At 39.7% G+C, this 27538-nt stretch overlaps 1 protein-coding gene across 5 annotated transcripts in view; it reads left to right on the top strand.

The window, feature by feature from the left end:
* The window catches only part of pard3bb (par-3 family cell polarity regulator beta b), a 192379-nt gene extending 165189 nt beyond the window's left edge, over positions 1-27190 (top strand). For 4 of the 5 annotated variants that reach the window (XM_027290885.1, XM_027290884.1, XM_019269594.2 and 1 more), the window contains 4 exons: positions 4286-4362; positions 22828-23043; positions 23156-23266; positions 23482-27190. In XM_027290885.1, the coding sequence (XP_027146686.1) occupies positions 4286-4362; positions 22828-23043; positions 23156-23266; positions 23482-23596 (519 nt within the window). In that variant the 3' untranslated portion in view covers positions 23597-27190. The remainder of the gene's footprint in view (positions 1-4285; positions 4363-22827; positions 23044-23155; positions 23267-23481) is intronic. The other variant, XM_019269595.2, reaches the window with a different exon arrangement.
* The last annotated feature ends 348 nt before the right edge of the window (positions 27191-27538 follow it).

Below are 27538 nucleotides of genomic sequence, written 5' to 3'. Positions count from 1 at the left end.
GTGTGTGTGTGTGTGTGTGTGTGTGTGTGTGTGCATGCGCGTGCTGAAAGTGATGGGGTAGTGTGTTTTATGGGTAAATTGAAGGGTCTGTTGAAAGAAGAGAGATGAGCCTCTCTTACAGTGTGTGTGCTTGTGCAAGTGTGTCTTTTTCTGTGTGTGTCTGGTCTCTCTCTCTCTCTCTCTCTCTCTCTCTCTCTCTCCCTTCAGTATCAGTCTCTTCTGCTTGATTTCCACGCTCTCCTCTCTGCCTCTCCTCTGCTCGCTATGCCGTGAAATGGTTTTTCACTAGACCATTACCCCAACCAATGTGCTACACTACTACCAGTGTGTTTAAGTGTGTGTGTGTGTGTGTGTGTGTGTGTGTGCACGCCATGGGAGAAAGAGTGAGTGTGTGTTTGGCTGTGTGCATGTGTGTGTATACAGTAGCTGCACTTAAAAGAGAAAGATTGTGCGTGTTTTGGGGAAGATGGATCTTGTGTTGGTACAGGTGTGTGAGTGCGTGCACGTGCTTGTGAGAGTAAAAAAAAAAAACAAGTTGTGTACTGTACAGTTTGTCCCATGCAAGCTCGGCTGTCATAGTGTTTGCCCTGCACTGTACTCCTGTCACAGTTGTGAATGTTGGGAGTCTACTAACATCTAACATCTCTCTCTCTCTCTCTCTCTCTATGGTGTGTATGGTGTGTCCTATGGTCATACCCAGCGAGTCATTCTTCTCACTAATAAACCGATCTTCTAGCTTGAGCTGAGTTGTTTTTGGGATTGTCAAATTTTCAGCTATAAGCATTTTTTCAGTAGAGCCTTATACGGCCAAAAATGTTTGTTTTTTCCACGTACAAAACATACACACCGACTGAATTAACTGCTCGTATCTTGTACTCATTTGTCTGACAAAATAGTGAAGTTTCATTAATTTGTAATTTTTCTGACATCATTATTTTGGTCTGTGTGAGCAGAGTGCAAACAGGGGAGGCAGAGGCAGCTTGGCTCCTCTTAATAAGTAATGAGGTCCCCTGAAAACATGATTTCCTCTAAAATATTGACAAAATGCTGTTTTTTCTGTGTCTTCATCATCATGGATCAGGTGTAGATTAGGTAGATTAAGTTTGAGATGTGACCTTGGCATTTAATGTCTTAATTGTTCATGTTTAATTATTGTGCTGTGTAGGCTTGGTTAGTAATGGATTACATGTAACAGAGTTAGTTAGGTATTCAGGATAAAAGAAGGTAACTAATATAGTTCCAGAAAAAAATGCTGAAAAATGTGGATTATTAGCATTAACAGTTTTGAAATACTATAAAAATTAAACAGATATACTACCAAGAACATGTGCAGTGCATACATTACATCTTTGTGACACTTTGGTCTCTCAAGTGAAGCCTCTGGTGAAAAAAAAATGCTTTCACTGTGCGATTTCATTTTTATTTTGTCTTGAACAGAGAAATAGAGGACCAACATTACAGTACAGTGCAAGTTATGCCCTGAAAACGGTCTATAGGCTACTGCCTGGATTTACTTAATGAAGAGTGAGCACACATTGTTGATGTTATTGACATGTAATTTCTCATCTTTATCTGAATATTTGGCCTTCAGGTAGTCCAAAAGTAAAGGAAAGTAATCAAGTTACATCACAATAATATTGTTATACTCGGATTAGGTCACAGACTGCATTTTTTAACAGGTAAATATTATATCGGACTACGTTTTTAAAGTGACCCTCCTTACACTGAACTGATCCTTTGTAGGCAACAGGGTGTGCTTTGTTTTTTTGTTTTTTTGCTCATTGATTTGTGTGTTTATAGGCTGTTTTGCTGAACTTCCCCAAAAGCCATGGTAGGGTTGCACACTGTGTACAAGTTACAAGTCAGGCCTCTTGTTCTAATATTTATTCCAAATTAATGTTGCTGCTTCCGTAAACAGAAATGCATCAAAGACAGACTCAGAGATTTTTAGACACACAATGATAATGTTACTGAATATGAAGAATATCAATCAATCAATATCAAGTACCGTCATTACGTACCACTTACAATCTGACCATACATCTTTGTGTGTGGTCAGACATTTGTTACTTTCTGTACACTTCATACACACACATCCACTACACACTTATCTGTTTGTGTTTGCTCAGTCTGTGGCATCATGAAGTAATCTCCTCCTTCTAATCCATGTGTACGGAGACACACAAAGACATAGCACATATGAGCAGAAGAGCATCAAACCTCACACTGTCTGCCTGTACTAGGGCCCATATTTGTTTCATGATCTGAAGGACAAGGCTGGCAGCGTACTATATTTCTCCTGATTGCCCATTAATCCCACAAAAAAACCAAAACCAACAGTAAACTGATCCTGCTAACAAGTGTGGCCTGTGTAACCAGGGCTTGATCTATCCTATTGTGCTGCACTGTACTGTCGTGCTGTGCCATAGACCTCCATTATTGTCCAAAAATAGCATGTACCAAATACCAATACCATGAAATGTAGTTTATTTTCTAGTCTTATACTAACAGTTCCATCAAAACAATCTTTTAACTGGATCCCTTCCTCATCTCTCTGACACCTGCCTCTCTCTCTTTTATTCATTTTCTCTTCACTCCTCCATTCATGACTCTTTGCTTTTTCCTCACCCCCTTACTCATCACTTTCACCAGATGTTGCAGTCGTCTCCCTCTCGTTATCTCTCGCTCCCCATTCCAGCATCTTATTTAAAATGTGTCACTCATGTCCCCTTCACCCCTTCATTCTCGGTGTCCTCGTCTTCACCCGATTCACTCCCTTGTTTTATAATTCACCTATCATCTCTCCTCTCTCCCTGCCACCTCTCAATGGCTTCATAATATCCCTCCTCCCCTCTATATCTCCCTCGCCTGTTCTCTCTAACTCATTTACTTCTCATTCACTCTATCTCTCTTCCCTCATTTCTTCTCCATCTAATGCCTTTTCATTCTTTCCCTCCACTTCTCTATTTCCACCTAATATCCTGCTCTCCCTCTCTCTCTACCTGAGATATTGAAGCTATAAAGACAGGTGTTCAAAAGAAAGCAGAACCAGCAAATCTGTTTTATATGGCTCTTGGCATCATTCCCTGAAATGCAGAGAGAGAGAAGAAAAAGTTGTGGTCTGTAATATCTAATTCTCAGCACCTCCAGCGTTAACAATATTACCTTGAGTCGAGTAAAGAAGTTTTCTATAAAATCTTCACCACTTGGGACACACACATACATTTCACCCTCTTTCTATTATGTTTTGGACTTAATGGCACTCTTTTACTTTTTCCTTCCCCATGTGGGAACATGCTATATACACACCCTACTTTTACAGAACACCGTGGCTCCAAATTGTGTAGATGACACAGTAAATTATACAAGTGTGTATTATCAACAAAAGCACCATTTTACTGTAGCAACGGTGCAACAGGCTGTATTAAATGGTCTGTTTTCAGAGACTCTGCGTCACGCAGACCCTGAAGCGTCTTTATAATGCTGCATATAAGTCACATCACTCAATCACCTGAGTCATGTCTCACTCTCTCACCCCGTATTATGTTAAAATGAGTCTGATTTACATTATTCAGTGTGTAGTACAGAGAAAACAGCTTGTGTGTCTGTGTCTAAACATGTGTGTGTGTGTTTGTGTTAATGGGGCTTGTTGACGTTTCGGGTTTAGTCTGCTTCTTTAAGGAGCGCCTCAGCAGCTGGAATCTCCCTACTGAATAGACCGGGATAATCTCTGAAAGGGGGGGGGGTGTGTGTGTGTGTGTGAGGTATGGGAATAAGTGGAAGGAGAGAAAACGAGATGTAAGGGTGAGAGAGAGAACCAGTGAGATGAAGAGTAGGAGAGGAAGCAGGAGAGATTGAACTGTCAGCAAATTGACTTAATCTTTTTTTTTTCCTGAAGATAGAGACAAGACTTGACTCTGTGTGTGTGTGTGTGTGTGTGTGACCCTGTTTATGTGCAAGTGTGTGTGAGAATGAGCCTCCATCCTGTTTTGAAGTAACCTAATCTAGGATATATACCCTGTTCACCATCCCCCCCCAAAAAACTCAGAAGACCGAAACTCTAAATCCTTAATAACTATCCTTTGTCAATCCTAAATTACCCCTGTATCACAAACACACACAGACACGCACTCACATACACACATACAAGGAGAGTGAGGGGCTTATGGGTGCTCACTTTACATGCTTAGCTTCAACATTTTGCAATTTATTTGTACTTGAGGCGGCTAAATAAATATTTTAGGCTGTGTAGGCCACAAACTAACCCACTGTCTCTCTTTACTAGATGCCAGGCAGAGGGACAGATCATCGGTTGGCACCCCGTTACGAAGAGGTGGAACGTCAGTATGCCTCCTTACCAAGGTACTCCTTCTTCTTCTATTTATATGAGCAGATCCAGAAAATAAATGGTGTCACTGCTCTTTTCTCTTCTTTTCACCCCTTTTCTCTTTGAAGCCTCTAATTAAATCTGTGTCGTGTCTGTATGTCTTTCCGAGTCTGTAGAGGCCTCAGTCTCAGCCAGGAACTCACCTTATCCTCTCCCTGGGGAACACACACTTAGACACGGGTTGAAAACTGATCCTTGACTCCTAGCTCTGCTCCCCCACCCGAACATACTTTGCCTGACACATAATCAGTACTTTTCAAAGTCGTGATGAGTAGATTCTCTGGTGTTTTATTTTATTTATTTTTTGTCCTCTCTAACTTTACTATCATAGTTTGATGTTTGCACAGTATGTTATATTGAACTAGAGAGGCAGCAGATTTCAATAAAACATTTTATTTTATTTTAGCAACAGTCTAGTTAGTGTTAGAAAAAATAGCAACACAATTTCAAGAACTACACTTTACCAGGATGTTGCATATGTTATCACGGGATAATAACTTATCATGGACGTGGCTCATGTAGCACAGCTCTGCTTTTTAAATCCAGCAACATGAGCTGATGTCTGTGAAAGTGCATGTTTGCTTCTTCATAGGTCCACCATTACAGGATGTATAAGTTAAAGATAGCTCTTCAAATTTATATTTCTCAACAAGTAAACCTCTTTGTTAATATTTAAGAAAAAAATCTATTTAAAATAGTCAAAAACTTTCATTCTTCAATATGATGCCTTATTTGATTGATGATTTGTTGTAACTGACTAAAAATATTTTCCAGTAGTTCACCTTCTTTTTTAGTCACGTTAAGCATTCATCTCCCCTGTAACTTATTTCTGTGTATTCAGAAAGTTGAAAATCCAGGAGGCACAGGAGAGACAGTTCTGGTCAGACTTTACAGTCAAGCAGGGAACTTAACCACTCGACTATCTCTGTGCAGCATGCGTTAGCCTATTGCCCGGTGCATTTTGTTGTTTTTCTCTCCGGACAGCATGAAATATCACTAACATTAGCCAAAGCAAGAACAATAACAGCTTCCTGAGTGTACTAACTAATCAAGTCTTGAAGGATCATTTCCATTTATTTCTCATAATGTGTTCATCTGAGGTAATGGGACGAATATTCAGGTCCAGAATGGCCACAGTTCTTTAAAAGATTGTTAAAAATGTGTGTATGAAACCACAGCTGTTCACTGACCATTTAAACATCTCAATGTGAAACATGGTTGAAGACATATTATATTCTCCAATCGTCACCATCAGTCACTCCTGGTCTTTCAGCATCTCATTTTTCATTTGCAACCTTTCCACTTTAACTGCTTGAAAGGCCTCAACTTTAATTCTCTTCTCTTTCCTCACTCTTTCACTATCTTTAGATATTTTTATATTATTCCTTCTTCTGCATTCTTGCATTCATTCCCTTGTCCTCTACAGTACCTTATTTTCTATGTCTTTTTTTTTCTCTTCATTATCTTCTGCAGATATGGTTGTCACAATACCAGAATTTTAAACTTTGACACAATACTTCTTTAAAAAATGATATCCGATACCTGTTTTGATACCATGGCAAAAAGAGTCCTGGACTGTGTGCAGGTTGATTTAAAATTTGACTTGTTGCATTTTAGTGCATTTTAGATTTTTTCACCATCAGTTTCGTTTTCAGTGCAGCCACGTGTAGAGGTGGCTTGTTGTTAATGACTTGGATTGGATCGGTACTGGATGACATCGGCACCAACCCAGTGTGTTCACCGTTGCTTTACTCAGTCCATGTTTGTAAAATAAATACTGTGTTTGTGTCTTCAACATGATACCGGATAACTTGTTCTGGAATATTAGTAGACTTTACAGGAGGAGGAGAGTAAGGTGGTGATTGTCCACTAGTTAATCAATTACAGATGGCGTCTTCCGATTGTATATCAGAGATATTTTATTTTTTGTATTCAGTACTTTATATCCTATTAAATGTATCATTAATAGAGATTGTATGCTGTAAACATGTTCTGTATCTATAAATAAGACATATTCAAATGAAAATAGAAGTGAAAACTTTAACAGGAAAAACTCTGCGTCGTTGTTACTAGCTTCTTCTCACCTCATTTTATTTTCCTTCTAAGAACCAACACCTCAGCAGAATAACAAGCCAACAACAAATGTTTGTTTGTGCTCGTGTGTGTGTGTGTGTGTGTGTGTGTGTGTGTGTGTGTGTGTGTGTGTGTGAGAGAGAGAGAGAGAGAGAGAGAGAGAGAGTCAGTGAGTGGAATGACAGACAGAAGTTAAGAACGTTAGAAAGTTTATAGCCAGGTTCCCACCCCTGTTAAAATGGTGAGGGATGGCTATTTCACACCTCTTTCGTGTGTGTGTTTATGCATGAGAGGGTGTGTGCGCGCGTGTGTGTGTGTGTGTGCGCGTGCGTGCATGAGAGAGTGTGTGTCTGTGTGGGTGATGACTTTGGCAGATGGGAGCGAGAACAGTGATGATAGTTTTGAGGTCTGGCTGTGGTATCTGAAAAGCCTTGGGAAATTGGACACACACACACTCACATACAGTACACCCTGTCTCTGTTTCCACTTTCAGACATGCACTGTAATCCGAAAAATGCTGTGCCAATTTTACATGTAGGCCTCGTGTTTGAAAAGGACCCGAGTGATTTTGTTCCATAAAAGTCACTCTGACAGTCTGCCTACTTACAACCTGGGAACAGTTCTGAAACATTTTCTACAGAGCTGAACTGTGATTTAAAACACAGTGCCAATAATTCAGCTTTCTTCCATAGGATGGGTTTATTTTGTTTTGCTTTTAATGTTTAGGCCATACTGACAAATTATGAGATTGACATACATATGTCAGTGTGAAAACACATGGTGCACATGTGCAAGGGGAGGAAAAATAAAATAAATTAGTATATTAAATAATATGAAACCAATGGAATGTGGTGAAAAAGACTATATCTATACACACATATACGGTATAATATTAATAATATTATCAACTTGGGTTTTGCAGGGGTGCAGACAATGAGGAGGTGGCCAGGGAGGACCAGCAGGGCCCACCCTCCTTTAATTTCTTTAAACTCAAGAGATATTTCAGCATCGAGAGTGTCAGAGAAAGAGCTCATGTTTGGAAACCACATCCAGGCTGCTGACCTTATCAAAACAGATTATTTTGCCACTGGCCTAGAAATAGCTAGCAAGCTGAGTGTAGTGTCTGCGTGTCTTTATACCTGTATATATGTGTGGGAGGGGCCATGTTTGTGTATTTTATATTATACCCAGTGCATCCAGAAATAGTTTCAAGGCTGCATAGTCAGGTACTGTATGTTTGACTCAAAGTCAGTTAACTGGAGCACTGGGTGTGTTGTCTTGAGTGAGTGAGGGTGTATATGTGTCTGAGCATGAGTGTGTGAGCTCGATCACTGTGAGACAAGGTTTTGATGGCTCTAAAATTAAAACATGACCCAGCAGTGGATGATGTTTCCCTGCCTAAAGCACAGACGCTACCGAACAAGCTGTCAGTGTATGTCACTGCATGAAATACTGAGGAGTCTGTTAAGGGTATGTTGTATATTTTTGCAACTGCATGGGCATGTTTTGGTGACTAAACAAAGTTTAATAGCATCTAACGGTTGGGTCCAGGTGATTTTAGTCTATCTGCAACCATTTAAACCCTTTCAGTACTATATGACCTGTGCTCAAAATTCAGGAAATAGTATTTTTAACTCTTACTCTTTTGAAGTATCTTCTTAAGAGCTGAGAGATGGGAAGGGAACATTGACAACATAGAATAGGAAAGAGGGGATGACGCAACAGTGCATGTCCTTTCACTTCAAATCCCCCAAGGTCTCCTCTCACTGCCATTTTCTTGAAATTACCTCTCTATCCGCCTCGCCCCCCCAGTCCTCCACATCTCACCTTCTCTCTGTATTTCACCATTTTCCTATACTTCTCCCCTTCCATCTCACTTTCTCTTAATGGTGTTATTATACTGAAACAAAGGACCCCTGTCGAGAGCGTGCGTCCCCGCGCCTCTGCCCATGTGAGAACCAGTTTGAATTTTAAACATCGGAGGACGTTTGTCAAGGAATTAGAATTTACATTTGTGTGCTTGTAACAAAGCTGCTTATTTTCATTTCATTAGTTAAGGGTGTCGAGAGACTGACTGAAAGGGAGGAATGTCATACACACTTGGCAAACATTCTTGCCTTGAATCAAATCTGGAAAAACGGTTAAACGGTTTGCATCTTAGAACACTTTCCAATTTTGTGCTAATGTTTGAGCATGAATGAATGCATGAATCTGTTTGAAACAACCTCACTGATTTGTATGCGTACTGGTCTATTATGTGTCTGGGTGTGTGTGTGTGCACCTATGTGTGTGAGTTTCAGTCATTCTGAGGTCGGTAGATGGTTATCAGAGTGTATGTATGGTCAACATTAACAGGTTGCGCCCCTACCATGTGTGCACCATTACTGCCCCATTTACATATTTTCTTTCTCTGTCACACACATACAGACACTGGTAGACATGCTTGTTTTCTCTTATATTGTTTTTTTTTAGAAGAAGAACCTTTGTAACCTAAAAAATAAAAGGGCAGAACTGCTTTACATCCATAAACTTAAACAAACCCCCCTGCGGTGTGTTTTCCTGCTGTTTGGTAGAGCCCCTTTCTTCAGTGAGCCCATACTTCTTTTGATGAAGCCGTCAGTCCTGTGCATGCGCGTTTCAAAGCACACAGGACCAGTCAGCTTTGATTAAAAACATGATTTTGCTCTGTGAGGACTTCTGTTGATAACAGTGATCAGTTGTTCGAAACACAGCCTTGACCCAATTGGATTAGCCAAACACCCTTTCTCATTTGTCCTTGTTATTACTTTCTATTAGATTAAAAGAGCCAATCAGAATTGCTTTGCAGGTTTCTGGGAAGGCTGTCACTTCCTCATTGTAATGATAATTGGATGATTAGTAATTAGAAAGCAGATGTTGTCTTGCTCTCTGTCTCTGTATGTCTCTTTTAGTTGTATTTCTTCATCTATTTCCCTCCACTTTACTTTTTCTGCCATTCCCCTTTGCATCTTTCTCCTCCTGCTCCTCCTCTTTCTCATTCTCTCTGAACTTGGGGTGAAAAGGACATTGTTGAATATTTTTTTGAGTCTGCTGAGGAGGGAAATGAAATGGGAATGTTTCTCACTTATCTTTCTGTCCCTCTCTCCCTCTGTCTCTATTGAAAAGACCTCCCAACCAGGCCCAAGGGTTTCCCAGACCACTTTACAACTACTACACAAACCACCCCATTGTCCAGTTGTTTTCCTATGTGTCTCTGGACCTGGGTCTCTGCTTGTTTGTTACCCATGTAGGGGACCCTTCTTCTCGTAGCCTACCCTCCCTTTCTCCTCCCTCTCTCTTTTTCTCTCTTGACCCTGTCTTGTTCCTAGCTTCTAGTGTTTCTGATGTGTTCACCCATTCCTGCTTTCAAGAGTTCTGGTCACAGCTTTGATCTTGATCGTGGACTCAAAAAAAGTTGGGTTACAAGCGATAATGTGTTGCAGAACCAGTGGGTCCCTGCATGACAAGTCTATGATATGCTTTCATATGCCTGGACCCCGGGGTGAGGGAGGAAATTTTTCTTTCAGGTTCCAGCCAGTGAATGTTTAACAGGTCTTTGGGTGTGCTGGAGTTGAACTACTGTTAAGTGATACTCTGCGCATGTGGAGTGAAGCTACAAATTGTGAAATCTACACATTTGTACATTTTGCATAGTGGTAGAATAACACCCAGGTGAAGTTTACCTTTTGGATTTGAACATTTGTATCACATCTTTTTCGAATCAGCAACACTTCACCTCTACTTTATGGTAGTTAACTAACCACCAGAAATGTGAGAAAATACTTAAAGGAATGTTACATTATTATTTATGTCTGCCTGAAGAACAATAAGATTGACTGTGCTTCATACATTTGCAGCTGTGAAATGTTAACATCTGGCAGCAGCCTAATGACCATCTGCCGTCCCTGTGCTGCTTCCTCTTTTTTTTTTTCTTTGAGAAATTCTCAAAGTTATAGGGGCTAGTTAAATGATAATTAAATGTGTATTTGTATGTATGAAAAGTTCTTTTTCCCAATTACATTAAACATGATGAGTGGAGCTCATATTAAAATCTTTGATAACAAATAAAAAAAAACTAATTGTTATTTTATGAGAGATTTATCAGATTTATGAATCTGCTCAAAGAGAAGGCAGCTCGTATTATTGCAACAGGCAGGGGTTTGACGCTAAAATAAAACAGTAATATGTGCAATGGTGTAGTGATCTGGAGTGAGTCTACTCTTAATGTGTTTTAAAGCAGCGATGCAGCAAAGGAGAAACACCTCATGTTATAAACGGTGACATCTAGGACTATTCTTTCGTATTTAGCTCGCCCAAAAATGGGCCAGTAGTTTTTGCACATTGTCACTTGACTTCTGCTGCATGACTTCAGGGAGTAAGGATCATTATGGAATTAACAATAGTCACAGAAGAGGCGCAGACTTTGCAATAAATACTGACCCACAGGCAGGTGAGACAACTCAATAATTATGCATGTTGAGTGAAGTATCCCGTTTACCTTACTCCAACCACTCGTGAGAAACAGCTATGCCATGGCTTTGTCATACTGGGAAAAAAGGAAGTAGATATAAGTAGGTATACCCTGAACTATACTACCAGTTACTTGTGCATACGTATAGTTCAAACCCTATTTTTTTCAGGGTATCACTTACACACTGAGAACATGTTTGTTAAAATGTCTTTGTGTGTGCAGGAGCTTTTACAATCTCCCATCTCCCTGTTGAAAGTGCTATTACAGAACTCCTCTTCGTGTACCAAATTAGTGGCTATTCAGGGATCGTAATTTTGTCAGCAATTTGTATCCTGTGGTCATGCTCAGAGCAAAATGTCCCCAGCTTGAAACTATTACGTCTTGCTGAGAGGGAACCTTATTGGCTCAAGATGTGAAATAATGGAGACTCTTTGAATAGGATATGGTATTATCGGTAATGGATTTCATGATGTTTCATGAAGTCAACCACTACACTGCCTATAAGTGAGTATGTGTGATACTGCCATAACTTAATGTCACCTTTAGTTTGAATCATTTCCACTCATATAGATGAACACGACACATTCAGGTACTTAACAAGGTGCAGCCAATTCACTGCCAATGTGATCCATCTGTCTTTATGGCTGTTGCACATTCAAATATCTAAAAGCTGATATGGCTAGTGGCTCAGACTGCACCTTTGTCACGACTTATGGCTTCATTTGATGTTTCCAATTTCTAGAGGTTCTCCCTGCAATAAAATCTTGATTTCCTTTGATATTACTGCTCGTGACCATGTGCAGGTTGGAGAGTTGAATTTCACAACAGTCAAAAGTGACACCATCTGTTTCCTTAAGTTTTAACATTGATGTTATTGTTGCATACCTTGTAAAGTTATATCAATATGTATTCACTTTTTCCTTTTTTGTGTCTTCTGGGACAGTTTTTATTTGTAGAATTTATAGAAGAAACTTTGAAATATGGTAATAGTTTATGATGAAATGAGAAATCTGAAGTCTTTGGACTCCATCGCTATATTTGAAGGGGGTGGTGTACCCATTCATAGGAAACTCCCAATAGCAGTGGTCATGGTGAAGGGATGAAGACCTGGATGTGATGAGGAGTGGACTTCTGATGAGGAAAGAACACCAGATATGATGAATTTGAGATGAAAGGTACAATATGAGTATATGTGAAATGACAGCTCACAGCAGAGGAGAAAGCAGATTTAAATCTGTAAAGTAAGAATAAATATGTTCTGAGTGTCGGACCCAAGAAGAAAGTGTTATTAACCACCCAGCCAAATTTGAATGATTAGAAATATCCACAAGTTTATGAAATTAGATGTCAAAATCAGGAAAAAAATGTGCAGTATTCTCAGCTCCAAGACTGTGGGGGCGTGTCCACTGAATGCGCTGAAGCCAAGCCACGAGGAGTCAAGCAGCAATTTTGAAGCCACTGAAACGTGTCAGATGAGTTCAGAAAATAACATGACTAACTTTGAAACGCTCTGAGCGAGATTAATTGATCTCTATCTCTCTGTTAGGGGTGCAGGGGTATGCTCAGGGTGGCCTCAGTGTGTCATCAAGCCACCCTTTAGGACCGCCCAAAAAATCCTGGACTTTTTTCCAGCATATTTAATGTATTTTGAAAGAAATCTCAGAATTTCCTTTACAGAGACTTTAAAGTTTGACACCAACAACATGATTGGTTTAACAAAAAAATTAAACACCAACAGTCAGCTGATTTTAAGAAAACGTAGAGTCTTCCTGATTTCTATTATTCGACATCTTAAAAATGATTTGTGAATTGTGAAATGATTAAAACGTAATAGTAAAAATTCAAAGATTATGTTAGTTCTTCATGCCAGTGTATTAAAATGATTCCATTGTATATTAGAAAAACGTCCTCCTCTTCTTGGTTTGTATCTTCTTCGGCTGCTGACACAATATTATGGTTTTTATTTGTGACCGATCTGTTCGGTAACATACAGTATATAGTATAGGTGTGTGAATGAACAGGCAAGGGGAGAGAATGGATGCAACTGAAGAGGAGTTGCACTTACATGAACAAAGGTTTTGAAGGACATCCAACCCCATGATGTGGTACAGAACATGTGTCTTAGCTGTGATCTGTCAGCTCACCTCTTATTTATCATATTGATCAGAATTTATTTTTTGAGGAGCTGCCTGCAGTCAATTGGCAGTCTCTGCGTTTTTTGTTTTTTTTTGGGCTGCAGCCTCATCGCTCAGTTTCCAAATGGCATGGCCGTATTATGATGGGATGCGAAACACCACTCCAAATCCCCATTGTTCTGCCCTCTCTGTGTTTCCGCGGCAACAGTCTCCTACCATCTGGAAGGCCCTCATCCCTCAGTTCCTCTCACTTTCCTCTAATGGGTTTCTCGACTGTCCTTCTCCCATCTCATTTCCTTTCAGTACTGTTTCTCTTTTTATTCTTTTTTTGTACTCTGATTTAAATCGCTCTCCTGTTTTCTCCTTTCTCACTGTAGCTTTTCCTCATACTTTAAGTACTTATCACATCACCGTCGTCTTTCATGATCTATAAAAATATCCTCCTATCTCCTCCTGTGGTCATTTTCATTTCATCTCCTCCTGGTTTTGTCTTTTTTTTTCTTTTTTTTTAACACTTCAGCTGTCTTTTTTAATACCAGTACCCTGTATTATGCACCCTCACTCATTCACAGTCATTCCCATTCATACCAGGATACACACATGGCATATTTCCAAATGTGTATACACACACATACACAGGGGAACGTAATCATGCTGGTTTCCTGGACTGGTCAGCTTTTAATTCATGATTTCCAGGTGGATTAATCATATTTGACAGAACTTTATTGACAAAGACAGATAGGTGCCCCTGAAAGGTGTTTAGTTTCATTCAAACGTGAACTGTATAAGCAAGCATCCAGGAGTGTGTGTGTGTGTGCGTGCATGTTCCTCTAAAGTAGGGCCCATTATTCTCAGCAGATGCTGACCTTCAGCATGCCAGTTCTCTGGAGGGCAGCACTTGTTTCTCTGCCTTTTTTCTTCTCTTCTCCTCCATTCTTCACCCTCCTTTCCATTCCTTCTCTTTGTTGTCCCCCCCCTTCCTCATTTTCTGCTCCTTTCTTCCTTCTCATTTCATGTTCATCTTCTCAGCTCACTCCACAAGAGCTACATCAGGGAAGTTCAATCTCTCTTACCTGTAGTCCTATTTGTCATTCTTTTCTCTTCAACTTTCAAATGTAAAACTCTCGCCCTTTTTCCTGCTTCATTTCCTACCTCATTGTCTTCTCTCTTAACTTTTTCCCCATTCTCTACTTTTTTTTTTACTTGACTGTCAGAGTCTTTTTACTGCTTCTGAGCTTAATGGCTTCCTTCTGTTTCTCTTCTAAGTCTTGTTATTCAGACACAATAATCCTGGTCTCTTCCTCTCTCTATTTCTTGTCCTCAACATGGGCTGTGTCCAAAATCACCCCCTTGTCGATTCATTCACGACGGACTATTTAATGTGCAATCAGAAGTTTACTCAAGAGTAAATTGAGATTTTTAGTTATTTACAAGTCATCATCATCATCATCGCATCAACACTAACAGAAGTCGCACACTGGTGATTTTCGCATCTATGAATGTGAAGCATTATAATATGGCATTGTTGGTAGAAACTAGTGTACATGTGGGATACGTTTTCACACTCTGCATAATAAATATGTGCTATATAATGAAAAGGGGGTGATTTCAGACACAGCCCTTGTCTTCTTCCTTCCTCCTCTCCTGTCTGGCTCAGGCCTCTGTGGTCACACCTCTTTGCCTTCTGTTTATGCTAACTTCTTCTCTTTACATTCATCTGCCTTCTCTCTGTCCTTTGCTCTTTGGTTGTTTTAAAGAATACAAATGAAGATTTTATTCTTTAGTGGTCTCCTCTTTGACTGTCAACTCCTTGTTGGCCAGTCATTTTAACACAAATTTGCCCCTGCTATAAAGCCTCCACTAATTACATCTTTGGCACGTAGTCCAAAACAGAAAATTAATAAGCAGGATTGCATCTCCGTTTTAGTTAAAGTCGAATAATCCGCAGAGAAATAATGTCTGATCTTCTCGCAGGCTCTTGAGCTCTCTTTTCAACCTGACTCACCAACAATGTTTGACTCAAATTTGGTGATAGTCAGGCTCCACCTTACTGCAGGAAGCTCTCCTCTGATAGCAGTGATCCATGTTGTACTACATGAGTATATCATTCACTGTTGTTAATCTGCAAACAATTATTAACTGAACCTTCACACTTCATCTTGTATATATTTTAGCCTAACTAACCCACAATTACTATATGTATACCTGCAGTTGTGACTATAACTACTGTTGTTCATGCTAAACTGCATTTCATTGTCCATCCTTGGTGCAATGACAATACAGTCCCAGTTTTTCAGAGTTTAAATACCAATAGAAGCTCTGTCCTGCTCCTTAATTTGGTTTGATCAAAGTTACACTCCAGCAAAATACAAACATTAAAGCATAAATCTACCCCCTCTGTAGCTTGTCCAGGTATATGTTTTTTCTATAATAAACATTCAGTCCAATGTTTATGATGGACAAGCAACTCTTCAATCTCATTCTTACTTACACGATTACATCATCATGTTATTATAGGGCAACTAGGGAAAATTAGCTTTACCCTGTGTTGTTGCCCGATAGTCTAATCTAATATCAGGTAGACAGCAGTTGTTCATATTTAAGATTCTTTGCCAGGCTGGAAAAAATCTAAAGTCATTAGCCAATCAAAAAAACATTAGCCCACTCTGGCTAGCTACAGCTGCTTTTGTGTAAAATCACAGGCCCTTTGTGTAACACATGTATGTGAATTTTGATACTGTTACCACTGTAAATACAGTATGTATAATGTTGATATATGCCATATGAGAATGAAAAGCCTGACAGATTGACAGATATTAACAGTAACTAGAGGGGTAAAGCTTAGCAAGCAGTCAAAAATAAGTCTCATAAACGTTTTCATAAAATCTTAAGTAATAATAAGTCTAGTTTAGGATATTCTTATTCTCCGTAACACTTCTGTTTTTAAGGCGTGTTTAGAGGTGGTCCTGGCTAGATTTACACCCTGGGCGAACCATCCCTTGGCCCCTCGCCCAAAAAAGATTTTTTTAAAAAGACTTACCCTTAAACCCTACCAACAACACAACAATATATTATATTATTTGTATTATTTTATTATATATAATCTTAAATAAAAAAGCTAACAAGAACAGAGAAAAAACAAGATAAATAAATGAAATACAAAATATAAACACCAATGTAAATTGCACAAATCCTTCATCACCATCTAATAACCATGCTTGAAAAATCCCTGAAGAAAGCTAAAATAAATAAATAAATAAAAAACTACACTAAAATAAAAAAAAGATTCCACGACCATGTCTGTGGCTGCTGTGGAAGCATCTGACTCCTCATTTTGGCCAGTGGGTGCTCCAGCTCCAAAATATTTCAGAAACGCCACTGAATTTATAATTAAGATACAATATGTAAGTTAGATCACACTTACATCACATGCAAGATCCTTGTGTGCCCTCACATACATTGCGCCATGGGCGGTAGATCCTTGTGTGCCCTCACATACATTGCGCCATGGGCGGTCGCCCACATTGCCCATAGCAAAAACCAGCCCTGGGCGTGATGTCCATAAAAATAACACATTACATCAGCTTTGGTTCCACAGCAGTTGCGGGGTTATCAGAGGTCCAGTCCTCCACCAAATGGTTGTTAACTTTACCAAATGGTATTGAGGGTTTGAATGTTATGTCTATGTATTTGGTATGCCTCCTAATCTTGGTTGATAATACCCTTCTTTAGCCTTTGACCCCGTCTTCTAAGTGTTTGGTGAGAACTGATGGAGTATCATGTGACTTCAAGGGGTCAGGAGTCGAGGGAGGTTTAGGGGTGTCTAACCCACACACAGACGCACACACACATGAGCACCAACACAAACCACACTGACAGCTGAACCAACAGAATACCATCTCTGACATACACACACACGCACTCAGACACACAGTATGTAACCACTTAACCATAAGTAGGAAAACAGCTTAGTGTCTCATTGGGCTTCTCCTAATAAAACAGCAAAACCTCTCTTTGCGGCTTCAGGCGTCACTCTTAATGACTCAGCTCTGTTCTGTTTGAGAGTTTGTTTTTTCACTTCGCACAGTTAAGACAGTTCCAGATGCCATATACTGTACCTGCGCAGCGTGCTCACACAGCAGCTTTGTGCGGTTTAACTTGGTCAAATAAAGACAACTGCCAATCATGCTGAAAGCCTTCACTCTCTGCTTAATGCCTGAACATCTTGGTTGACAGCCTGCCTGATGCCTCTGGAATGATTTATGATTATACTCTTAAAGCCAGTGTGGTAATGTATGTATGTATATATGTGACATTGTTTGTTGAAGTTACATCCTGACAGCAATCAAAGTCAAATGCTCTGATTAAAAAAACAAAAAAGAAATGTGTATCTGTGGCTGTCACAGGCATGCTATAGGTGATTGGATGGCATTGTGTTCACCTACCTACTTGCCTACCTGTGTGCATGTGTTTTGGAAAGGTGGCTTTGGAGGGAAGCCTGGAGAGATGGAGGGATGGAGGAGGGATTTTCAAAATCTTAGCCTAAAGTTGTTTATTTTGTATACATTTTAATTGTGCATTGTGGTTCTGTGTGTGAACAGTAATACACATAGTTGGAACAAATAATACATGGCAGAAACTTTATAATTACATCTCAGTATCCCCTTCAGGATCAGATGATTTAATTGGTTTTTGAAGCAGCATAAATATGCATATTCATACGCACCTGGTTTCTTTCAAACTGAAGCTTTATAGTTAATAGTTACACCACATTACACACACGTGATAATAGGATTGCTAAATGTCCTTGTGTAATATTTAATATTGTTATGGAAGGACACTGGGCAGCTCGAGGGCACCATCTTTTTTTTTTTCCAACCATTTTCACCACATTTACAAATTTGTTTTTGATGAAGACATTTGGACTATTAGCATCTCCATTAATCAAGAGTCAGGTCTTCTTTTTAGTCACCTTTTTTACCACATGATGTCATTTTCATTTTTAATTTCAAGCTCTGCTTTACAGTATATTAATGCGATAAACTCATTAGAATTACTGAGCAGTTCAAACCCAATATTAAATGTCATTTGCAAAAAGCCCAAGATGTGACGCAGGTTTCGTTTTCACTCCAGCACTGTCTCCGCTCAAATAGACTTTCCACTCTTCTCCCACCCATCCTTAGATAGAAGATAAAATATTCATCCACCCTTCATTATTTCTCACTTAAGCCTATATTGCCTCATTGTTTGGACTGTGATGCCTCTGTGATTAAAGCTTCATAGTATCACATTAAGAAGATGGAACTAAGCTAAACTTAGTTTAACTCCAGGGACATTATACCACAGCAGCTCCATTTTCACTGCAGCTCACCAAATGACATTACGACAGCAGTTGTGGAACAATTTGAGCTATTAATCTGTTTTATTACCAGACTGTCAAAATATCGTGACTCTCATTGACAAAGAATATGACACTGTTGAATGCAATTTGAATATATGAAGTACTTTCCCAACCCCGAGCCTAAAATCCGTTTTAAATGGATATCAACACAAGTTGAGGACTCGGCTCCATAAAGGCTCATAAAGAAATAACTGAATTAAAGCTGCAGAAGTTCATCTCTGCTTCTTTCCGTCTCTCCTTTGTCAGTCATTTTAAATATCACTCTTTAATCCCCCCTCTGTCTCCCTTTTCTCACCTTCTATAACCCTCCCCCCCTCTCGTCTTAACTTTTCCTCTCCTCTCATTTTGAGGCAGTATTGTTTGTGTTTGTGCTTTAGTCTTTAGATTTATTGAGACAAGCCATCTGCCGCGCGGCCGTCATTGGCTCTCAGGAGTATTTTAATGTGCTGTGTCACAACGCTACATCTTGTCTCTCTTTCTTAAAGGTATTTGTGTCTCTCTGAGACAGGCTGAGATGATCGATGGCTGTGAATGTGTGTGTATGTGTGTGTGTGTGTGTGTGTGTGTGTGTGTGTGTGTGTGTGTGTGTGTGTGTGTTTCCACTAGTATAACAGCTGTATCCAGCCCTTTTAGGAAGAGTAAGTGAAAGTGTGGATATGAGAGAGAGGGGCAGGTGCAGAGGGCATATAACAACTCCTTAGTTCCTCCAAAATCCATTCGAAATCTCTTAAATACCGGGGAATTAGAAAGGCTCACATTACTCTCAGTTACTGTCAGACATGGAGAGAAATCTTTCCAATTAAATATCTAACCTATGTACTCTGAGTGCACTATCTACAAGACTAACAATATTAAAGAAGTCATCCCTAAATACATAGTTGGATTTCACTTCAAACTGATCCCTCGGTGGCTTTTCTGTTCTTTCTTGGAGTTTTTTGAGTTCCAATTTCATTTTGCTTTGATTACTCTTTCAATTATGTTAAGCTAGTCGTTGTATGTGCCAGGAAGCTGTTGTCATTCATTACATCTGTCTCTATCTTTCTCCCTGCTTCTCTCTCTCTCTGTCTCCCACACACACATGCACACACAGAGACCACCAGCCTCCTCATTTGGTCTTAACTCCTCTCCAGCTGTGTGCCAATTTGCCTCCTCCAGAGTGCGTGGGGTTTGGGAGGGGGGTGATTAGTAACTAGCACTGCATTTAAGCTAAGGTTTGCAGTGTGTGTGTGTTTATGTGTGCCAGTAATGGGTTCCATCCTCATTACCTCGTAATCCCCAGCTGCTGTGCAGTGCCGACTAAGTTCCTGGAGGGAGAATTCCAAACTTGCCACCGGATTTACAGTGAATTCCCTGAAGAGTCCCACTGGATTTCCACTCCATTCCCTCTCAGAAGTCAGGCTCCAACTAATGATTATTTTGATTATCAATAAGTCTGTTGAGTTTTTTAAATTATTTTAGAAAATTGGGAAAATGCACTGTGCAATGTGAAAACATTTCCTGAGCCAAAGGTCATATTTGAAATCACCTATATTTTCTGGCCAACAAAAGATATTTAACCACCTAATTGTTCTACCATTTAAATGGTCTGTCTATTTTTCTTATAATATTTGTAAATAATAATTACAGCTCTGTCCAGCACCTGTTAAACTTCAACCCTCCCAGAGATCCAATAAATTGTCAACGTTTTCCATATGTTTTTTTTCCCCCCCACTTGATTTCCAGTAGATCACTGTTACATTCCCAACAGGTGGTGACAGAGGTTTGGAGATCACATAGAAATCTAAGCAGACCAACCAAGAAGCATACATTCTTTGGCTAGCTGGTGCAGCAGTTTATAACCGTAACCACTGAAAGATCACACACATTGAAATAAAAGCTTAGTCATGAGATTTAATCTACTTTTCTTCTTCTTCTTTTTTTTTAGGTGTCTGTGCTGCCAAATTGTCTTTTAAAATAAAAGACTCACTTCTTGCCTTATCTCATTTCATTCTTTGCTCCACATTCGCCTCACTTTTTTTTCAGGTCACTTCTTAATCTCTCTTCCCTTTTTTGTCCTTTGTATTTTAAACTTCTTCTCCATCACAGCTCACTGTCCTTTTCTGCTTCACCTCATTTTCTCCTTATTTACATGCTTGTTACGAATAATCGTGTCTCTAAAAATGACGTTTGTTTGACAAAATCTACTGATGACTTAATTATCCGTAACTTTTAAAGATGGTGTCTTTTCTTCTTACACCCTACTGCTTTTTTATTGTATCTTCCACACCTCTTTCTCTTTTCTTGTCCTTCTTTTCCATCTGCATCTCCCTTTTCCCTCCGTTTCACTTTTCCTTCCCTCTGCTCCTTCCTTCCTATCTTATCTCTCTCTTGCCCCTCTCCGTCCTGCCTTCACCTCCCCGTCACCTCTGCACTGATCTTATCTCTATTATTGTGGCCATGGGGGCCAAATGCTGAGTGACGGATTTGACCGACTGATATGGGCATAGGTATATAGGCTCAGAGATGGATAGCAAGCCATGCAGATTAGCTTGCAGGAAGACTCGTAGCCATAAAATGTCTAAAAAGAGAGAGAGACAGAGGCAGACAGACAGGGCAGCTGGCAGACTTGATGTGTTGGTCGGCTTTCCAGCAGAAGCAAAGCAGACAAAACGGCTGTGGCTATCAAGACGGGAGACATTTGAGACATGAAGCCGATATGCTTACCCAGAATGACTTACAATAAGTGTTGCAGAATAAGTTGAAAACCGGCAGACAGATGACAGATAGGTTGACAGATGAGTTGACAGAGAAGCAGGAATGCAATGTGTGTGTGCACTCACACAAACTCACATGGCGGTTATGGAGCCAGACGGGGCAGTAGCAGACATCCCAAACATGATGGGCATGTAGTTAGTTAGGCACTTTCCACTGCTGACCACCCAAATTGACGCACACAGGCGTCAGCATAGAGACCACCAGCACTGTGTGTATATATGTACTGTATGTGTGTATGTGTAAGTAGTTATGTACGAATCTGTGTTTGATTCATTCTGTCTGTCTCCCTGCTTGTGTACACGTTAACGTTATTTCTAGGCAACAGCCAACAGGTCAACTTCTGTGATTGGTTAGAGGTTGTGGAGCCACACCCACTTAACTGTGCATATCAATGATAAGTGTCATTATGATACTGAATAAGAGTAACATGAGTCTGCTCTGAACACATTTTAACACAAGTACATGCTCCAGTACACATTATTTTTAAGTGTGTTCATACAAAATAATGCAGAATTGTTTTTTTGGATACGACACGCCTAATCTCACGTCTTAGTACATACACAAACATCCACGAATATACGAATGAAATATAGAAGCAACTACATTAAAGCACATTTTGAAAAACAGAAATGAGAGAGGGATGATTAGTCAGATTGAGAAAGGATGAGAGACAAATGCAGACAGATAAAAAGAGACTGAGAGACAGAGAGATAAAATGTAATACCTCATAATGTTAGCTATGTGGATGACACATGTTTGTGTACTTGCTATCCACTAAGCACAAGACATCGATATCTATTAACGGGACTGGACAGGATTACCACAGCTGTGTGTGTGTGTGTGTTTGCGTGTGTGTTAACTGAGCCCTAGCCTACTTAACTGTCACATGTCACTTATATTCTGTTGCTATGTGATCTTTGGCTGGGATGGGCTGTTGGCTCTCCTCTCTTTCTCTCTTCTCTGTAGTCCAAAACAAATAGTTTTCAGCAGGTTTTCATGAATATTTTAGTTATTTAGTCAACAGATTTACCAGACCGACTGGCAGTAAGTGCAGGGTTCACATTTGCTCATATTTCCTTCATAAAAGATGTGAAAAAAAGCACCACAAAGCAAACAAGAACAGCAACTGTGACATGTTCACAGGGCCAGCAGTTGGTTGATGATGTTTTGAGTGAATCCAAGCAGAGCAAGAGGCTGAAACCGCATCTGTGTAGTGGTGTCATGCAGGCAGATCATGTTAATTTTACTGACTGTCTTTCATAACATTGTCATTTTTTTACAGGTTTATATATCTATCACTATATGAAAATAATAACAAAATGCAGACAGTTTTCTTTCATTGACTACACAGTAGGTATAGTCACAGTCTGTTAAATGAAAGTTATATTTCGAGATCAGCCAATGCCAGCGTTTTCAGACAAGCTTTTTGACCACTCAGCCATTGGCTGTCTTCCTCTTTGTTGATTGGTCAAAGGAATGAACGAGTGAACTGTTTATTTTTTCCCAATGCCACATAAAACTAGTTTTAATATTGTTAAATATATAAAGCTCAGAGTTGGTTTCAAAATTGTGCCGTTCTCTTCTCCAGACGAGGTCCATTGGATCCAGCTGACTACCCCATGCAGCTCTGGTCAGGTCATTACCCAGGACCTCCCCCAACCTCACAGGGGTACCCTCAAGCCCCAACGTACCCTACCCCCAACTCCCAGTCTGGCCCGTCTTACTCCAGCTACCCACCTGGTCAGCCATATGCACGGCCAGGTGACCCTCGGGGAGTAGACCCTGGGTACTACCCCCATCCAAGGTGATTAAATTCAAGGAAAAGTCATGTTAAATCATCTGTTTTATTTTGAAAGAGCACACCTGTCCATTCTCATATTCTGATAGTGTTTTGACTTCTTGTTTTCCACTTCTAGCTCCCAGCAGAGAGGCCCCTTGCGGCAGGATGTGCCACCATCTCCTACACCTCCACTTCGTGGACTACGGTATGACACTATGACGCGTGGAACCGGGGGTGGACCTTACAGGTAGGGCTGATTTGTGGATGAAGATTATCTCAGGTAAACTCTGAGATCCGAAATCCTTTTTTGTTTTGTTTTGTTCAACTTAAAAATTAAAATATAAAATACTGTCAGGAGAGAAACAGAATCTTGTATTACTAAATTTGTTCCAATGTGCAAGTAACACCACAAATATTCACTAGGCCCTGGATCGATCTGAGAACTTGTTTGATTGGTTACAGGCACCTGGTGGATCCTGGTCCAGACCAATATGTTTATACTGGGGAGGGAGGAAGAGAGCAACAGCAACACCAAACCAACCCGAGACAGAAGAATGCCATGACTGCAGCTGTGTAGACAAATCAGGTCCAGAGATGAAAATGAGCAGAGTGCTAACTGCTTTGCGTTGTGCAGCTCTTCTGCTTTCGGTACTAGAGTTGAAATGGTGTGATTTGAATCACCATCATTATCAAACCTTGTCTACGCTGTTTGAAGTATATGGTAATACACAGACAAGCGAGGTAAAGGGGGTTAATTATAGAGTGGCCTGCCTGATGCATAATGTCTTGTTGTTTGAAGTCATATAAATTGCTTTGAGTCCTCCCAGAGTATAAAATTAGCAGGGTTTTTACTTTTCACTATACTCTGTCGTCTCTCTCCATCTCTATCTCTAAGTCGTCTCTTTCAAGAATCAGTCCGAGCCACAATGATGGTAATTGGATCCATTAAAATGATGACAATAAAGGCGTACATACTGCTCAACGCACTCTCATATTGTACCTGGTGGTTTCACTGCGGTCGCTCCACAAACAAAATCTCAATGCAACATATAGTGACTGAAATAAATCTTATCAGTATTTTTGTATGATAATGTCAAATCTATTCTGGAGACTGAAGCTGTTTACAAAGAAGTGATTGTCAGGCTTTAAATCTGAAGAGTAGAAGATGATAGAAACATTCAAAATGTTCCAAACCTGTGTGGGTAGCAACAAATTAGTCTGACTCATAACTCTGGTACATCGATCCATGCCATATTAACAAAAGATGCAGAGCATTTCAAATTTGGAGGTACATAAAGTGCATTTTTGTTCCTACTGTCTCAATTTGTGCAACAGGGAGAACGCCACTATACCAGTCTTTGAGAAAGGACAGATTTTCTGTGATTTTCTGATACATACGGCATAATTTTTTCAATTAATCATGAAAATATTCTAAATATATACATATATATATATTCAGTGGAGATGAGTTTAAATATATTTTTCCTACAGGACAATTCAAGCTGGAAACCACTTGTGGCTGTTGCTTTACAGCACTTATTAATGACCCTTTTTCTGCTTTAAAATCATCCCAGGACGATCACATTTAAAACCATGCTGTAAAAGTACTGCATCTCAAATTCACATTCCTTTAAGGACATCTTCCCATTATAAGATCTGCATGTATCTTTAAACAGTTCACTTTATTTAAAATGACCTCTACTTGAATGTATGAAAACCTCTTCTCATCTGTACTTAATCCATTGAGTCCACCTGTGTTTATTGAATCATTCCAGCATGACTGCAGTTTTTGCTCACTTCTTGGTTTTCAGAGATAATCCATTGCTTTAAACACCAAGCTGGCGGTCGCATTTTTCAAACTTTTCATCAGAATGTTAATCAACCTACAAACTTTGACATTCAGGGAAAAACTACATTAATTATTTTGTAATAGTTGTGGTAACACACGCCAAAGCAAGATGATTCCACCACTTCATTTTACACAGCTTTTTAATGCTGCCTTCTCCTCTACTGGGAGGAACTCCTACAGTAGTATTTGGTTTCAAAGCACATACCAATATATTGACATTGACATTAGCATGGTAACCAGCTAGCCCTGGCCCGTCCTGTTTAATTATATAATTTTATATCTCAAGAGGCTAAAGTGAGTCACTGTACTGTCCAGTCTGACCTCAGTCCAACAACATCAAGGTGGTTTCCTTGCAGGGTTTATCTCATGGCCCCACCGAAACCTCCGCTCAGTTCTCTGGAGGTGGACGCTGACTTTTGCTCCTCTCCAGCTTCACAGCTCTCCCGTCAAAAGTCTGAGTCAGAGTCCTGGTCCTAAATCACCTCTGTACTATATTCCCTGTCGTCAAACTGGCCTCCATTGAAGACCAACACCCTTTGTGGTTTGAGCTCCCAGCCAGTCCGGGTAGATTCAGCTAATAGGACCACTATCTACAAGACTAACTAAACTAACTAGCAGCAATTAGCAGTTATTCTACTGATATGCTGCTTTCTATTAGTTTAGTGTGAGTTGAACAGATTCATATTGCGCCTTTAAGCTTCATAGACAGCAATGTAAGATAAGATGGAGAATGCAGGAGATGAGCAAAACTCCAATAATGGTGGAACAGTTTATTTTAAATGATAATATCAAACCACTACAACATGCTTTGTTTTATTTACATGCTGAATGTGCCTTTGTGCCAGAGTTGTTTAAGGCTCACAGATGTCCATACTGTGGAGTCTTTTATGGGTTTAACTGACCACTATGTATCACTTAGCAGCCTCTTTTGCTCTGTATTGTCTGTGTATGCCATGTACTGTAGTTTGGATGTAATGGACGTTCATGGCACATCTCCGTGACCTGGCGGTGTAGGCGTCACTGTGCGATAAAGTGCCCACAAGTCCTGTTGAAACGTGAATTGAGCTTCAGAGTGCTCTTCACACTGCTGCACCATGGTGTATATCCATTTAGCCACTTACTAAACCATCAATTAAGTGTAACTAAGAGTTAGAGTCTACCTTAGCATTTCTGCGTTTCACTCTACAAAGCTCAGCAGTATTAATTTCAGTGGAGATTAAATGTTAAAAATGACATTTCAGGATTGGGTGAATTGCATTTCTGTTAATATGATTGAGAATGAAATCCCACTAAAGTGAATGTTGGGAGTAAAAACCCATGGAAAATGAAGTTTCAAAACCATCTCATTTGCTTGTTTGTCTGACAGATTTGGATTTGAAAGAGGAAAGTAGACGGGCGAGTAGGAGGGAGGGTTAAAAGAATTTAGACAAAAGAAAGAAAGGAAGAAAAGAAAAATAAGAGAGATAGATAGGTAGGGAAGCAAGGAAGGCAAAATGAAGCCAAAGGACGTAGAGAGGGAAGATGTGTGTAGATGAAGAGTGATTAAAGAAACGGGTAATAGACTGAAAGACGTGGAAGAAATGGCAAGAACAGATACAGTGGAATAACCCCAACGCCTTTGTGGTTCACAGTGGCATGATTCAGACAGTTTTCAAAGAACAGCAGAGCAGAGGAAAGAATGAAAGTTCATAAAAACTTGAGCGGCAGTTGATCTGCAGTAGGAGGAGGGTCACAGGAGTGGGCTCGTACTGACTGAATGTAATGACTTTGGGAATTTCTTACAAATATTTGTATTTTACATGCTATTATCACTTTTGTGCACCACTATGAAAATCAAACTGTCAAAGTATTACTGAAAGTAAATGAATACAGCACATGGTTTACGAGATAGGTCAGGTGGTCAGCTCATCTGTCAAGTATGGCGAATAGACAGCAAAATACTCCACATGCCCCTTTACATCATTTGCTCAGTGTTAGCTCAGAGTTTTGATAGTGTGCCGAGCATTACCAAGCTTGCAGTAGGTCATATGATTAATGGTGAATTGGGACTAAAGGGGAAAAACAGTAAAACATACACAGTGTGTAATATGATAATAAAATAAAGGCATTTTGTTTTATACTCCCAGAATGTTCTGGGTGATGAGATATTACAATGTAAATGTTCCAAAATGTGAATCTGAAGCCAAAATACCAAAACAAAGACTTCTGTTCATAATAACAAAGGTCATTTTTTTTAGCTTGGACCGTGTGTTACATAATGTTTAAGAGGAACACCGGAGAAAATGATCTACTGGGGTCACATGGGAAACATATTGCACTTATGTAAGACAGAATTAGCGAAATGCAAAGATGGAAGCATCTGAATGCTGATCTACAATGTATTGAGATGTGAACATTACATGAATGTGTATTATTCTTACTCCTCTGATACTCGTTACAAGTCGCATACATATAACTCCTCACAAGCATGTATTTTTTTGTATGTATTTCTCGCTAATGATAGTCTCTGTTGTTGGTTCAGTATACCAGAGCCAGAGTGTTACCATGCTACTGTAATAAAAAGAGGTACACAGTGAAGTTTTGAGCAAACCTTTAAATTCCATTCATGTTACGTTGAAGCAATTATCTGTAATTATGACAATATGAAATTTTCAACTTGCTTCTTCAAAC

Source organism: Larimichthys crocea, chromosome XVIII (genome assembly GCF_000972845.2).
Source record: "Larimichthys crocea isolate SSNF chromosome XVIII, L_crocea_2.0, whole genome shotgun sequence".
Lineage (NCBI taxonomy): Eukaryota > Metazoa > Chordata > Actinopteri > Sciaenidae > Larimichthys > Larimichthys crocea.
Note: the sequence above shows the minus strand (reverse complement) of the source record. Positions and strands in the feature narration are given on the sequence as shown.